General features: G+C 44.0%; 1 protein-coding gene across 2 annotated transcripts in view; it reads right to left on the reverse strand.

The window, feature by feature from the left end:
- The window catches only part of LOC106613128 (calsyntenin-2), a 447,582-nt gene that overhangs the window by 10,376 nt on the left and 420,979 nt on the right, over positions 1 to 16,227 (reverse strand). The window contains exons 13-15 of one of the 2 annotated variants that reach the window (XM_014215083.2): positions 9,688 to 9,858; positions 6,959 to 7,104; positions 6,598 to 6,721 (exon numbers count right to left, since the gene is read on the reverse strand). In XM_014215083.2, coding sequence (XP_014070558.2) covers positions 6,598 to 6,721; positions 6,959 to 7,104; positions 9,688 to 9,858 — 441 coding nt within the window. The remainder of the gene's footprint in view (positions 1 to 6,597; positions 6,722 to 6,958; positions 7,105 to 9,687; positions 9,859 to 16,227) is intronic. The other variant, XM_014215084.2, reaches the window with a different exon arrangement.

The raw sequence follows: 16,227 nt of genomic DNA on the forward strand, positions 1-16,227 counted from the left end.
TGCTGTCCCCAGTCCACCTGGCCGTGCTGCTGCTCCAGTTTCAACTGTTCTGCCTGCGGCTATGGAACCCTGACCTGTTCACCGGATTTGCTTGTTGCACCCTCGACAACTACTATGATTATTATTATTTGACCATGCTGGTCATTTATGAACATTTTAACATTTTAACATCTTGACCATGTTCTGTTATAATATCCACCCTGCACAGCCAGAAGAGGACTGGCCCCCCCTCATAGCCTGGTTCCTCTCTAGGTTTCTTCCTAGGTTTTTGGCCTTTCTAGGGAGTTTTTCCTAGGGAGTTTTTCCTAGCCACTGTGCTTCTTTCACATGCTTTGCTTGCTGTTTGGGGTTTTAGGCTGGGTTTCTGTACAGCACTTTGAGATATTAGCTGATGTACGAAGGGCTATATAAAAATAAATTTGATTTGATTTGAATGTTACAGTGGGTCTGCACGGACTCCTAACAGAACAATCTACACAGAATGTTAGTGGAGGGTCTGTATGGTCTCCTAACAGAACTATCTACATCATTCACTTCATTAACTTCTCTAGGGTAGGGGCAGTATTTTGACGTCCGGATGAAAGGCGTGCCCAAATTAAACTGCCTGCTACTCAGGCTCAGAAGGTAGGATATGCATATTATTAGTAGATTTGGATAGAAAACACTCTGACGTTTCTAAAACTGTTTGAATGATGTCTGTGAGTATAACAGAACTCATATGGCAGGCAAAACCTGAGAAAAATCCAACCAGGAAGTGTGGAAATCTGAGGGTTGTAGTTTTTCAAGTGATTCCCTATCCAGTATACAGTGACTTAGGGTTCATCTTGCACTTCCTAAGGCTTCCACTAGATGTCAATAGTCTGTAGAACGTTGTTTCATGCTTTTACTGTGAATATTGAGCGAACGAGAGGGCCTGGAGTCAGATGACTGAGGAAATTACATGAACTCAGAGGCGCACGCTCACGTGAGTGTGAGCTGTGTTCCTTTTCTTTTCTGAAGACATTGGAATTGTCCGGTTGGAATATTACTGAAGATTTATGTTAAAAACGTCCTAAAGATTGATGCTATACATCGTTTGACATATTTCTACGAACGTAAAGTAGTGGACTGAATACCCGAACAAAAGGAGGTATTTGGACATAAATGATGGACTTTATCGAACAAAACAAACATTTATTGTGGACCTGGGATTCCTGGGAGTGCATTCTGATGAAGATCATCAAAGGTAAGTGAATATTTATAATTTTGACTCCACAAAATGGCGAGTTTGGTTTCGTGTCTGAACGCTGTACTCAGATTATTGCAAAATTTGCTTTCGTCGTAAAGCTTTTTTGAAATCTGACACAGCGGTTGCATTAAGGAGAAGTGTATCTATAATTCTTTAAATAACTGTTGAATATTTTATCAACGTTTATGATGAGTATTTCTGTAAATTGATGTGCTCATTCACCGGAAGTTTTGGGAGGCAAAACATCTGAACATTACACGCCAATGTAAAATTGTTTTTTTGGATATAAATATGAACTTTATCGAGCAAAACATACATGTATTGTGTAACATGAAGTCATATGAGTGCCATCTGATGAAGATCATCAAAGGTTAGTGATTAATTTTAGCTGTATTTCTGTTTTTTGTGACACCTCTCCTTGCTTGGAAAATGGCTGTGTGGTTTTTCTTGTTTAGGTGCTGTCCTAACATAATCTAATGTTATGCTTTCGCCGTAAAGACTTTTTGAAATCGGACAATGTGGCTGGATTAACGAGAAGTGTACCTTTAAAATGGGATATAATAGTTGTATGTTTGAGAAATTTGAATTATGAGATTTTTGTTGTTTTGAATTTGCCGCCCTGCTATTTCACTGGCTGTTGAATAGTGTGTCCCGCAGGTGGGACGCTAGTGTCCCACATACCCCAGAGAGGTTAAAGACACCCCTCCATACACACTTCTCATGTGTCCTCTCTTCCCTCCCTTTCTCTCTCTTCATATCCGTGCGTCATCTCCCTCTCTCACTCTGAATTTTTATTTTCTCTCTCTCTCTCTCTCTCTCTCTCTCTCTCTCTCTCTCTCTCTCTCACTTTCTCCTGTCCCTCTCTCTCTCTCTCACTTTCTCCTCTCTCTCTCACTCTCTCTCTCTCTCATTGGCATGGGAAACATATGTTAACATTGTCAAAGCAGGTGAAGTAGACAATATACAAAAAAGAAACAATAAAAATGAACAGTAAACATTACACTCACAGAAGTTCCAAAAGAATAAAGACATTACAAATGTCATATTATGTATATATGCAGTGTTGTAACGATGAGCAAATGGTTAAAGTACAACAGTGAAAATAAATAAACAGAAATATGGGTTGTATTTACAATGGTGTTTGTTCTTCACTGGTTGCCCTTTTCTTGTGGCAACAGGTCACAAATATTGCTGCTGTGATGGCACACTGTGGTATTTCACCCAGTAGATATGGGAGTTTATCAAAATCGGGTTTGTGGATCTGTGTAATCTGAGGGAAATATGTGTCTCTAATATGGTCATACATTTGGCAGGAGGTTAGGAAGTGCAGCTCAGTTTCCACCTCATTTTGTGGGCAGTGTGCACATAGTGTAAGGGGTGCATACTGGCGGCAGAGAAGTCAGACGCAGGAGAGCAAAAACTGTGTTTTCAACGGCGCAGTTTAATAATAAAAACCCACTGGAAAACAGAATAATCAATAAATGGGTACAAAACCCGACGCACACCAGACATAACGTGCACAAGCACTTACAATAAACAATACCGGACAAGGACATGGGGGGGGAACAGAGGGTTAAATACACAACATGTAATTGATGGAATTGGAACCAGGTGTGTGGGAAGAAAAGACAAAACAAATGGAAAATGAAAGGTGGATCGGCGATGGCTAGAAGACCGGTGACGTCGACCGCCAAACGTCGCCCAAACAAGGAGAGGGACCGACTTCGGAGGAAGTCGTGACACATAGCCTATCTTCTCTTGAGAGCCAGGTCTGCCTTCGGCAGCCTTTCTCAATAGCAAGGCTATGCTCACTGAGTCTGTACATAGTCAAAGCTTTCCTTAAGTTTGGGTAGGTCACAGTGGTCAGGTATTCTGCCACTGTGTACTCTCTGTTTAGGGCCAAATAGCATTCTAGTTTGCTGTTTTCTTCTTTATTCTTTCCAATGTGTCACGTAATTATCTTTTTGTTTTCTCATGATTTGGTGGGGTCTAATTGTGTTGCTGTCCTGGGGCTTTGTTTGGTCTGTTTGTGAACAGAGCCCCAGGACCAGCTTGCTTAGGGGAATGTTCTCCTGCTTCATCCCTCTATAGGTGATGGCTTTGTTATGGAAGGTTTGGCCTAATTCTGCTCTGCATGCATTATTTGGTGTTTTACGTTGTACACAGAGGATATTTTAGCAGAATTCTGCATGCAGAGTCTCAATTTGGTGTTTGTCAATTTTGTGAATTCTTGGTTGGTGAGCGGACCCCAGACCTCACAATCATAAAGGGCAATGGGTTCTATAACTGATTCAGGTATTTTTAGCCAGATCCTAATTGGTATGTCGAATTTTATGTTCCTTTTGATGGTATAGAAGGCCCTTCTTGCCTTGTCTCTCAGATCGTTCACAGCTTTGTAGAAGTTACCTGTAGCGCTGATGTTTAGGCCAAGTGTAACGCCCTGGCCATAGAGAGGGTTTTTTTTGTTCATTATTTTGGTTAGGCCAGGGTGTTACATTGGTTGGGCGTTCTATGTTAGTTTTCTAGGTTTTTGTATTTCTTTGTTTTGGGCCGTGTGTGACTCCCAATCAGGCACAGCTGAAGTTCGTTGTTGCTGATTGGGAGTCACACATAAGGAGCATGTTTTTCCTTTGGGTTTTGTGGGTAATTGTTTCTGTTAGTGTTTGCACCTGACAGGACTGTTTGGCTGTCAGTTTTCTCGTTTTGTTTTGTATAGTGTTCTTTCTGCTATTAAATATTCAATGATGAACACTAACTCCGCTGCACCTTGGTCTACTCTCTCTCATGACAGCCGTTACAGAATTACCCACCAAAAACGGACCAAGCAGCGGAGGAAGGAGAGGCACCAGGAGAAGGAGAATAGTATGGACTCATGGACTTTGGAGAAAATGGAGAGGAACGTTCTGGATTCCTGGAGATGGGAGGAATTACTGGACGAAGGTGGACCATGCGCTCAAGCTGGGGAGTATCGCCGCCCGCAGTGGGAGATTGAGGCGGCGATAGCTGAGAGGCGCTGGTGTGAGGAAAGGGAGCGCAGCAGACACGAGAGGCAGCCCCCAATTTTTTTGGGGGGGGCACACGGGGAGATTGGCGGAGTCAGGCGGTAGACCCGAGCTAACTCCCCGTGCTTACAGGAGGCAGCGCAGTACTGGTCAGACACCGTGTTATGCGGTAAAGCGCACGGTGTCCCCAGTACGCGTGCATAGCCCGGTGCGCTATATTCCAGCCCCCCGCAAGTGCCATGCGAGGGCAGGCATCGAGCCAGGACGGGTTGTGCCAGCTCAGCGCGTCTGGTCTCCAGTGTGCCTTTTCGGGCCAGGGCTCTGCGCACTGTGTCTCCAGGGCGCTGGGAGGGTCCAGTTCGCCCAATGCCTGCTCTCCGCCCGTGCCGGGCCAAAGTGGGCATTCAGCCTGGAGTATGGGTAAAGAGCGTCAAGTCTAGAACTCCAGTGCTCCCCCACAGCCCGGTTTATCCTGTGCCTCCTCCTCGGACCAGGCCTCCAGTGGATCTCTCCAGCCTGGTCCGTCCTGTGCCACCTCCAGTGGCGGCCCGCCAGTCCAGAGCCGCGAGAGCTGCCCGCCAGTCCGGAGCCGCCAGAGCTGCCCGCCAGTCCGGAGCCGCCAGAGCCGCCCGCCAGTCAGGAGCCGCCCGCCAGTCAGGAGCCGTCAGAGCCGCCCGCCAGTCAGGAGCCGCCAGAGCCGCCCGCCAGTCAGGAGCCGCCAGAGCCGCCCGCCAGTCAGGAGCCGCCAGAGCCGCCCGCCAGTCAGGAGCCGCCAGAGCCGCCGCCTGTCCGGAGCCGCCAGAGCCACCCGCCTGTCCGAAGCCGCCAGAGCAGCCCGCCTGTCCGGAGCCGCCAGAGCCGCCCGCTTGTCCGGAGCAGTCAGAGCCGCCCGCCAGCCCGGTGAGTCCTGTGCCTGCGCCTAGGGCCAGGCCTCTTACATATCTCCTCAGCCTGGTGAATCCTGGGTCAGTGCCGCCGGAGCCGCCAGGGACGCCCGCCAGCCGGGCGCAGCCATCGCCGCCCCCCAGCCGGGCGCAGCTATCACCGCCCGCCAGCCGGGCGCAGTCAGGGTCGCCCACCAGACCTTCGGCGTGGCCAGGTGCGCCACCTAAGAGGGCGACGCCGAGGGTGGAGCAGAGGCCACGTCCCGCACCTGAGCCGCCGCCGTAAGAAGGCCCACCCGGACCCTCCCCTTCAGTGTCAGGTTTTGCGGCCGGAGTCCGCACCTTGGGGGGGGGGGGGGTACTGTAACGCCCTGGCCATAGAGAGCGGTTTTTTGTTATTTATTTTGGTTAGGCCAGGGTGTTACATTGGGTGGGCGTTCTATGTTCGTTTTCTAGGTTTTTGTATTTCTTTGTTTTGGGCCGTGTGTGGCTCCCAATCAGGCACAGCTGAAGTTCGTTGTTGCTGATTGGGAGTCACACATAAGGAGCATGTTTTTCCTTTGGGTTTTGTGGGTAATTGTTTCTGTTAGTGTTTGCACCTGACAGGACTGTTTGGCTGTCAGTTTTCTCGTTTTGTTTTGTATAGTGTTCTTTCTGCTATTAAATATTCAATGATGAACACTAACTCCGCTGCACCTTGGTCTACTCTCTCTCACGACAGCCCTTACACCAAGGTATGTATAGTTTTTTGTGTGCTCTAGGGCAACGGTGTCAAGATGGAATTTGTATTTGTGGTCCTGGCGATTGGACCTTTTTTGGAACACCATTATTTTACTGTCATGGCCAAGGACTGGCAGAATCTGTGCAGAATATCTAGGTGCTGCGGTAGGCCCTCCCTGGTCGGTGACAGAAGCACCAGATCATCAGCAAACAGTAGACATTTGTCTTCAGATTCTAGTAGGGTGAGGCCGGGTGCTGCAGACTGTTCTAGTGCCCTCGCCAATTTGTTGATATATATGTTGAAGAGGGTGGGGCTTAAGCTGCATCCCTGTCTCACCACACGGCCCTGTGGGAAGAAATTTGTGTTTTTTTCCTTTTTAAACCGCACACTTGTTGTTTGTTTACATGGATTTTAAAATGTTGTATGTTTTTCTCTCGCTCTCTCTCTCTGTGTGTGTTCAATAATAGTAGCTATTTACACATGCACACAGAGTCCTCCCCATTCTCCATTTGCATTGTAGTACAGTTTCTTCTCTCTCTCTCACACACACACACACACACACACACACACACACACACACACACACACACACACACACACACACACACACACACACACACACACACACACACACACACACAAGACACACACACAAGACACAGAGGTGTGTTAAAAGGTGTGTTGGGCTGGAACAGAATTATCCTATGGTAAGTCCTACCTGAGCTGTGTGTGGAGTATAGACGGATGATTCTATAGTCTTACCTGGACCGTGTGTGGGGTATAGACTGTGGACCATGGCCAGATGAGGAACGACTTGCATGTACTGGGACGGGGCTACCATGTGATTGACATGCTCCCCAGCCTCTGATTTGTGGAGTACACTGATCTGGGCGGGGCAAGAATACAGAGCAAGGTTACAGGTATAATAAATGTCTCAGAAAATATAACAGTAAACTCCAAATAAGGACTATTAGACAAAGAACCGTCAGAGATTTTCTGGGAAGAGCAAGTTGAAAAGGCAAAGGGTCTCAGGGCAGGAAATGTTTAATCAAATATAATTTCTGAAAGCATAGGAACATTGGAATTCCTGTATTTTTATCGTTCCGCTCTCTAGTCCACTGACCTCCAGGGTGAACTCATTGCTGGTGTAGCGTCCGTTTAGCTCAGAGCAGGTGAGACGGAACTTCCTGTCTGGGGTCTGGACGGGGTGCCAGTTGTGGTAATACACCTGTCTGATCACCTGCTCATAGTTGGACATGGAGTCCACACCTGAGAGAGATGGTGGACACATTCCTATGGTCACTACCAGTTTCATAGATCAGGGGTTACGGATTTAGAGGAAGATAGGGGTTATGGATATAGAGGAAGATAGGGGTTATGGTTATAGAGGAAGATAGGGGTTATGGATATAGAGGAAGATAGTGGTTATGGTTATAAACAAAGTTAGGGGTTATGGTTATAAACGAAGTTAGGGGTTATGGTTATAGAGGAAGTTAGAGGTTATGGTTATAGAGGAAGATAGCGGTTATGGTTATAAACGAAGTTAGGGGTTATGGTTATAGAGGAAGATAGTAGTTATCCTCTCTAGGGTAGGGGGCAGTATTTGCACGGCCGGATAAAAAACGTACCCGATTTAATCTGGTTATTACTACTGCCCAGAAACGAGAATATGCATATAATTATTGGCTTTGGATAGAAAACACCCTAAAGTTTCTAAAACTGTTTGAATGGTGTCTGTGAGTATAACAGAACTCATATGGCAGGCAAAAACCTGAGAAGATTCCTTACAGGAAGTGGCCTCTCTGACCATTTCTTGGGCTTCTACACTCTCTTTATTGAAAACTGAGGATCTCTGCTGTAACGTGACACTTCCTACGGCTCCCATAGGCTCTCAGAAGGCGGCAAAATGCTGAATGATGTCTTTGTAGGCCCTGGCTGAAAAACAGTAGCGCATTTGGATAGTGGTCGATCAGAGAACCATGAGACTGAGGCGCGTGCACGAGGCGACACCATGTTTTTATTTTTTCGTCTGTGAACTAAAACAGGGTTTCCCGGTCGGAATATTATCGCTTTTTTTACGAGAAAAATAGCATAAAAATTGATTTTAAACAGAGGTTGACATGCTTCGAAGTACGGTAATGGAATATTTAGCATTTTTTTGTCACGAAACGCGTCGGGCGCGTCACCCTTCGTCACCCTTCGGATAGTGTCTTGAACGCACGAACAAAACAGAGGATATTTGAACATAACTATGGATTATTTTGAACCAAACCAACATTTGTTATTGAAGTAGAAGTCCTGGGAGTGCATTCTGACGAAGAACAGGAAAGGTAAGACCATTTTTCTTATAGTAAATCTGATTATGGTGAATGCTAAACTTGCTGGGTGTCTAAATAGCTAGCCCTGTGATGCCGGGCTATGTACTTAGAATATTGCAAAATGTGCTTCATCCGAAAAGCTATTTTAAAATCGGACATATCGAGTGCATAGAGGAGTTCTGTATCTATAATTCTTAAAATAATTGTTATGCTTTTTGTGAACGTTTATCGTGAGTAATTTAGTAAATTCACCGGAGGTTTGCGGGGTGTATGCTAGTTCTGAACGTCACATGCTAATGTAAAAAAGCTGGTTTTTGATATAAATATGAACTTGATTGAACAAAACATGCATGTATTGTATAACATAATGTCCAAGGGTTGTCATCTGATGAAGATCATCAAAGGTTAGTGCTGCATTTAGCTGTCTTCTGGGTTTTTGTGACATTATATGCTAGCTTGAAAAATGGGTGTCTGATTATTTCTGGCTGGGTAGTCTGCTGACATAATCTAATGTTTTGCTTTTGTTGTAAAGCCTTTTTGAAATCGGACAGTGTGGTTAGATTAACGAGAGTCTTGTCTTTAAATAGCTGTAAAATAGTCATATGTTTGAGAAATTGAAGTAATAGCATTTCAAACGTTTTGAAAATTGCGCCACAGGATTCAACTGGCTGTTACGTAGGTGGGACGAATTCGTCCCACCTAGCCCAGAGAGGTTAAAATAATTGTTATGTTTTTTGTGAACGTTTATCGTGAGTAATTTAGTAAATTCACCAGAAGTTTGCGGTGGGTATGCTAGTTCTGAACGTCACATGCTAATGTAAAAAGCTGTTTTTTTATATAAATATGAACTTGATTGAACAAAACATGTATGTATTGTATAACATAATGTCCTAGGATTGTCATCTGATGAAGATCATCAAAGGTTAGTGCTGCATTTAGCTGTGGTTTGGGTTTATGTGACATTATATGCTAGCTTGAAAAATGGGTGTCTGATTATTTATGGCTGGGTACTCTGCTGACATAATCTAATGTTTTGCTTTCGTTGTAAAGCCTTTTTGAAATCGGACAGTGTGGTTAGATTAACGAGTCTTGTCTTTAAAATGGTGTAAAATAGTCATATGTTTGAGAAATTGAAGTAATAGCATTTCTTAGGTATTTGAATAATGCGCCACGGGATTCCACTGGCTGTTAAGTAGGTGGGACGATTTCGTCCCACATACCCTAGAGAGGTGAAGGATATAAACGAAGATAGGGGTTATGGATATAAACAAAGATAGGGGTTATGGATATAGAGGAAGATAGGGGTTATGGTTAGGTGTTTGCATGGTAACATGGATGGAGGCATGCCAGAAGTGGAGTTGGAGTTGGAGTAGGAGTCAGAGGTTAGATAGGGCTTAGAGGTCAGGAAGTTAGATGTTTCCATGGTAACTTACCGTATATAGACATGCCAGAGGTGGAGTTGGATTTGGGGTAGGAGTCAGAGGTTAGATAGGGATTAGAGGTCAGGAAGTTAGATGTTTCCATGGTAACTTACCGTATATAGACATGCCGGAGGTGGAGTTGGTGGCGTCCAGGTGTTTCCCCAGCAGGGTGCTACGTTGCAGCTGGAGACTCTCCTGCTCTGGCCTCAGCTCCTCCCCCAGCACCAGGATGTCACAGTAGTCCAGGTTATGAATGATCTCCTCCTGGACCCCCGGCCTGCCTGCTGAAACACACACACACGTGAGAATGTATGTACACGCACACACACACACACACACACACACACACACACACACACACACACACACACACACACACACACACACACACACACACACACACACACACACACACACACACACCAGTGGAGGCTCCTCAGAGGAAGAAGGGGAGAAATCCTCAATGAATGTCATATAAAAATAAAAATTGTAAAACATTTTTAAAAAGTTAGCCTTTTTAGATAAAACTATACGAAATAAATTCACGAATTCATTTATTAAAACACACTGTTTTGCAATGAAGGTCTACAGTAGCCTCAACAGTTCTCTGTAGGGTAGCACCATGGTGTAGCCGGAGGACAGCTAGCTTCTGTCCTCCTCTGGGTACATTGACTTCAATACAAAACCTAGGAGGCTCATGGTTCTCACCTCCTTCCATAGACTGACACAGTAATTATGACAACTTCTGGAGGATGTACCTCCAACCTATCAGAGCTCCTGCAGCATGAATTGACATGTTGTTCACCCAATCAAATGATCAAATAATGAATCTAGTACTGAAAGCACAAGATACAGCTAGCTAACACAGCAGTGCATAAACTGCAGTGAGTAGTTAACTTAAAGAGAGAGAAAGAACAGTTATGAACAGTTGAACATAACTTTCGAACTTAACTGAACACATTTTAAATTCTTCCAAAATGAAGCAGAGGCAAGAGAGAGATAGAGATTGTCATTTTTTTTCACTTTCACTTACTTAGCTAGAAAATGCAGCAAGCTAGTTTAGCCTACTCAAACACCCTGCTTAAACAGAGGGATGCTATGTTAGCTAGCTGGCTATGACTATCTAACACAACACTGGAACTCTTCCAAGTCAAGGTAAGCTTTTGGTTTAACTAATGTATTGCCACTGGGGCCTGCCGGTGTAACTGTTAAACTGCTACGACTATACACTGTAACGTTACTGCATGATTGTAGCGGGTTTACTAATGTGTTACTAGTAGTTCTATTAGCTATGTTGACTATGATGTTACTTTAGCTAATATGTGACTCGTTTCAGGAAACTAGGCGTATGTCGCGGGTCACTAGGGGAGCCGTTTGAACGTAAACTTTTATTTTTTATCAAAATGCGGTTTTTGGCAGAAATTCCTTCTGGAACATGTGAATTTCATTTGCCTTACTAACAAACTTGTATGCCATCTGGAAATACGAATACAATTGTTAAATTACGTGCCTAGTTGGTTTAGCCACAGAAAAAGTCTGCAACCTTCCCTCTAGTAATGATTGGCTGAGATAACGAGTGGGCTGGACTTGCCGAGAGATGAGTTTGGATTGGTCTGCCATATAGCACACTTCTGTCTATTTGAGCTGGTTAGTATTTCTAGGTAATCCTGTCTAACGCATATATTTTTTAAATGTATTGTGTTGTAAAACAGCATAAGCCTAATGTCAAGTTAACGTGTACTGTTAGCTAGCTAATGTTAGCTGGCTGGCTCGCTAGCTAAAATTACGTGTATGTCAAGTTTTGAAATGAGTGGAATTTGAGTATGATACAGTAGCTAAGGAGATGGAGAAAAACCCTGCATCTGACAGGAGACGGGCCCATCCATGATGTATATGGGTAAGATAGTATAGCTAGCTACATTTTCAGATATTACACATTTCCAATTTTGACAGGAAGGGGTTTCATTTCAAGTTAAAGTGTACCGTTAGCTAGCTAACGTTAGCTGGCTGGCTGGCTTGCTAGCTAATGTTATGTGTATGATCTTATTATTCTTATCTCAGAGCCATTTGCTTGACTAGTTATAGACTATTGTTAGCTAGCGAACATTGAACCTGGTTGGTTAGCTACCTGCAGATTCATGCAGGGTATTAACATCATGAGTTGGGATTATGGTTCATTGTTTAGCTAGCTAGCTAGCTACATGTCTTAACAAAATACTCTCATCTGAGTGTGCCAGAGTGTAGAATAACTGATGAATTTACGAACCTTCAACACCCGTTGAATATGGCGGGTGTCAGTAAAAGTCGGCAAAAAAGAGTACAGTAAGTAAATTGTTGCCAGCAGCACAGTTTCAGTCACCAATGCTCTGGATAACATGAAAACAGCCTTACCAGCTCTGCTAGAGCGAGTAAAATGGTCAGAGTGGGGTGTTCTCATTTTTGTCTGGAAGTAGCTAGCTAGCTAGCCAATGTTAGCCATTTAGCTTGAGTGCTTGACTGCTGTTGTGAGGTCATAACGTTCGGATCAACCCTACTCATTGGCCAGAGCATCCAGTGTGCTCTCTGAACGCTCCGAGAGCGAAACGCTTTGAATTTACTGACAGCACAGTTGCAGTCATCAACGCTCTGGGTGTAGACAACAAAGGGCTCTCCAGTAGTAGTACCAAAACATTCAAAGGCCATTTTCTCAAAAGTAGTTTACAAGTTTAGCAACATTCAAAGCAAAATTGCTTTCTCATTGTTCCTCAACTCTAGTGTATGATATAGAATTTTGGAGCTGAGACTCTATTTTTATCCAATGTAAAAAATACAATTTAAAATGCTACATAAGACTGATTTGAACCGGTCGGTCACATATTGTGACAACGATGTAGGATGTGTGTGGCGGTTTGGCTTGGAAAGGTTTTTACGCCTGGTCACATACAGCTGATGTGTTGTGCATTAAAGTCCACAAACGAAGGAAAAAGGTGAGAGGAGAGCGCATAGATGTGAGAAGGAATGCAACGTGGCTGCTATGAATGTGAACTGTGTTTATGCGTGACCAGGGGTGTTATTCATTCCGCCGATTCTGTTGACAAACATTTCTTAACCTGTTGGGGGTAGGGGGCAGTATTTACACGGCGGATAAAAAACGTACCCGATTTAATCTGGTTATTACTACTGTCCAGAAACTAGAATATGCATATAATTATTGGCTTTGGATAGAAAACACCCTAAAGTTTCTAAAACTGTTTGAATGGTGTCTGTGAGTATAACAGAACTCATATGGCAGGCAAAAACCTGAGAAGATTCTGTATAGGAAGTGGCCTGTCTGACCATTCCTTGAGCTTCTTGTCTCTGTTTATTGAAGACTGAGGATCTTTGCTGTAACGTGACACTTCCTACGGCTCCCATAGGCTCTCAGAAGGCGGGAAAAAGCTGAATGATGTAATTCCAGCCCCAGGCTGAAACACATTAGCGCTTTTGGCAAGTGCTCTATCAGAGGACAATGGGCGGAGGCGCGTGCACGAGGGGATCCCATGCTTTTATTTTCTTTCGTCTTTGAACCTAAACACAGATTCCCGGTCGGAATATTATCGCTTTTTTACGAGAAAAATGGCATAAAAATTGATTTTAACCTGTTAGGGCTAGGGGGCAGTATTGACACGGCTGGATAAAAAACATACCCGATTTAATCTGGTTACCACTCCTACCCAGTAACTAGAATATGCATATACTTATTACATATGGATAGAAAACACCCTAAAGTTTCTAAAACTGTTTGAATGGTGTCTGTGAGTATAACAGAACTCAAATGGCAGGTCAAAACCTGAGAGATTCTTTTACAGGAAATGGCCTGTCTGACCATTTCTTGAACTTCTTTTCCATCTCTATCTTTTACTAAGGATCTCTGCTCTAACGTGACACTTCCCACGTCTTCCATAGGCTCTCAGAGCCCGGGAAAAAACAGAATGTCGTCATTCCAGCCCCAGGCTGAAACACATTATCGCCTTTCTCAAGTGGCCGATCAAGGGACTCTGGGCTTATGCGCGTGACCCGACCGCCCCCGCCTTTGTGATTTTTTCCTCTGTTTGCCGAAAAGGAGATTCCCTGTCGGAATATTATCGCTTTTCTACGAGAAAAATGGCGTAAAAATTGATTTTAAACAGCGGTTGACATGCTTCGAAGTACGGTAATGGAATATTTAGAATTTTATTGTCACGAATTGCGCCATGCGCGCGACACTTCTTTACCATTTCGGATAGTGTCTGGAACGCACGAACAAAACACCGCTATTCGGATATAACGATGGATTATTTTGGACCAAACCAACATTTGTTATTGAAGTAGAAGTCCTGGGAGTGCATTCTGATGAAGAACAGCAAAGGTAATAACATTTTTCTTATAGTAAATCTGATTTTGGTGAGTGCTAAACTTGCTGGGTGTCTAAATAGCTAGCCCTGTGATGCCGGGCTATCTACTCAGAATATTGCAAAATGTGCTTTCACCGAAAAGCTATTTTAAAATCGGACATAGCGAGTGCATAGAGGAGTTCTATATCTATAATTCTTAAAATAATTGTTATGTTTTTTGTGAACGTTTATCGTGAGTAATTTAGTAAATTCACCGGAAGTTTGCGGGGTGTATGCTAGTTCTGAACATCACATGCTAATGTAAAAAGCTGGTTTTTGATATAAATATGAACTTGATTGAACAAAACATGCATGTATTGTATAACATAATGTCCTAGGGTTGTCATCTGATGAAGATCATCAAAGGTTAGTGCTGCATTTAGCTGTGGTTTGGATTTATGTGACATTATATGCTAGCTTGAAAAATGGGTGTCTGATTATTTCTGGCTTGGCACTCTGCTGACATAATCTAATGTTTTGCTTTCGTTGTAAAGCCTTTTTGAAATCGGACAGTGTGGTTAGATTAACGAGAGTCTTGTCTTTAAAATGGTGTAAAATAGTCATATGTTTGAGAAATTGAAGTAATAGCATTTATAAGGTATTTGAATAACGCGCCACGGGATTCAACTGGCTGTTGAGTAGGTGGGACGATTTCGTCCCGCCGACCCTAGAGAGGTTAAATGGAAGCAAACATAGCGAAACGGGGATAAACATAGCTGAATTTGTCGAATAGAAACTCTCTTGTTAAACTGTTGGACTAATGATTGTACCTTAGATCAGCTAGATGCACGCAAGAGTTTGCAAGGCGGTATTGAATGTCACCTAAACATTTTCTCTCGACATGTGTGCAGGTCGGCTAGGCTAGGATATAGCAACCTCATGATGGGTATAGGGAAAATGAGAGTATCATGTAGTAGCCTAAACCCATCAATGTTACATTGACCTGGGAAAATGGGTTATGAATGAGAGTCATCCAATATGCTGTAATAGAAATAAGGCAATGCTCATAAAAATGTTTTTGTCCTCCCTGAACTTAAACGGCACTGACCGCCACTGACACACACACACACACACACACACACACACACACACACACACACACACACACACACACACACACACACACACACACACACACACACACACACACACACACACACACAGTCTTCCTATCTGTGCAAATTAACTCAACTAAACTTAACTTACCCTAATGAAAAATGTATCACCACCTACAAAAATGTCCATTAATTACAATCCACATAATCCACAGAAATTTCCTGTTGCTGCAGGATTATTTTCCTGCTGTGAGAAGCAGGGTCAAATTAAGATAGCGCATCTGTACACAACAACATTATCCAAGACTAAAATGTTTCATTCCACTATTCCACACGAACAAACCTAAATTAACAAACTATTTTAGCCAAAACACAGTTCAAAAACACAGTTCAAAAACACTGTTAAAAGAGTCTATAGCTGCATTATTAACGCTCTCTATCGCTACACAATCAGCCAGCCTGATGTCACAGAGTCTGCTGTACAGCCTACTAACTGGTTAGACACAGTTCTCTGTAGCTCTCCGTGCCTCTCAGCCTGCTGTGTTCTCTCCTGGGTGGGCTAACACCTGCCATGCCCACTCCACAGCCTCCCTACGGTGAGGCACTCCTCAGAGCAGGGGCCGTCCCTGGAACAGCAGGGTTCCCGGGAGACCCTGGCTCTCCTCTATCCCTGGCTGAGGCTTGATTGATTGCAGAGCTGTGCTAACTGGGGGAAGGAGGGGAAACATCTGGAGTTGAGTAGACCCCCTGAGACACACAGACAGAGAGAGATGGAGGGAGGGGAGAGGGAAAGTTAAGAAAGGACTGGAGACACAGTGGAGAGAAGAGGAGAGCGTGTGCTGGTGGTAAGGAAAGAGTATGAGAGACTAACAAAGAAAGAGAAAAGGAGAATAAGAGGGCAAACATAGGGAAGAAAGAGAGAAAGAGAGAGAGAGACAGAGAGGGAAAGAGAGAGCGATAAAGAGAGAGATAGAGAAATAGAGAGAGAATAGATGGCAGATGATGGAGAGAATGAAATGTGTATTTCATATTGTATGAGATCAAGTTTCAATCTGTGTGTGTGTGTGTGTGTGTGTGTGTGTGTGTGTGTGTGTGTGTGTGTGTGTGTGTGTGTGTGTGTGTGTGTGCGTGTGCGCACATCTCCAACAATCCCACCGCTGCACTGAGCAGTTTAATGACTGTTGACCCTTTCTCCACACTAAGTACC

This window comes from Salmo salar, chromosome ssa09, assembly GCF_905237065.1.
Source record: "Salmo salar chromosome ssa09, Ssal_v3.1, whole genome shotgun sequence".
In the NCBI taxonomy this organism is placed as follows: Eukaryota; Metazoa; Chordata; class Actinopteri; order Salmoniformes; family Salmonidae; genus Salmo; species Salmo salar.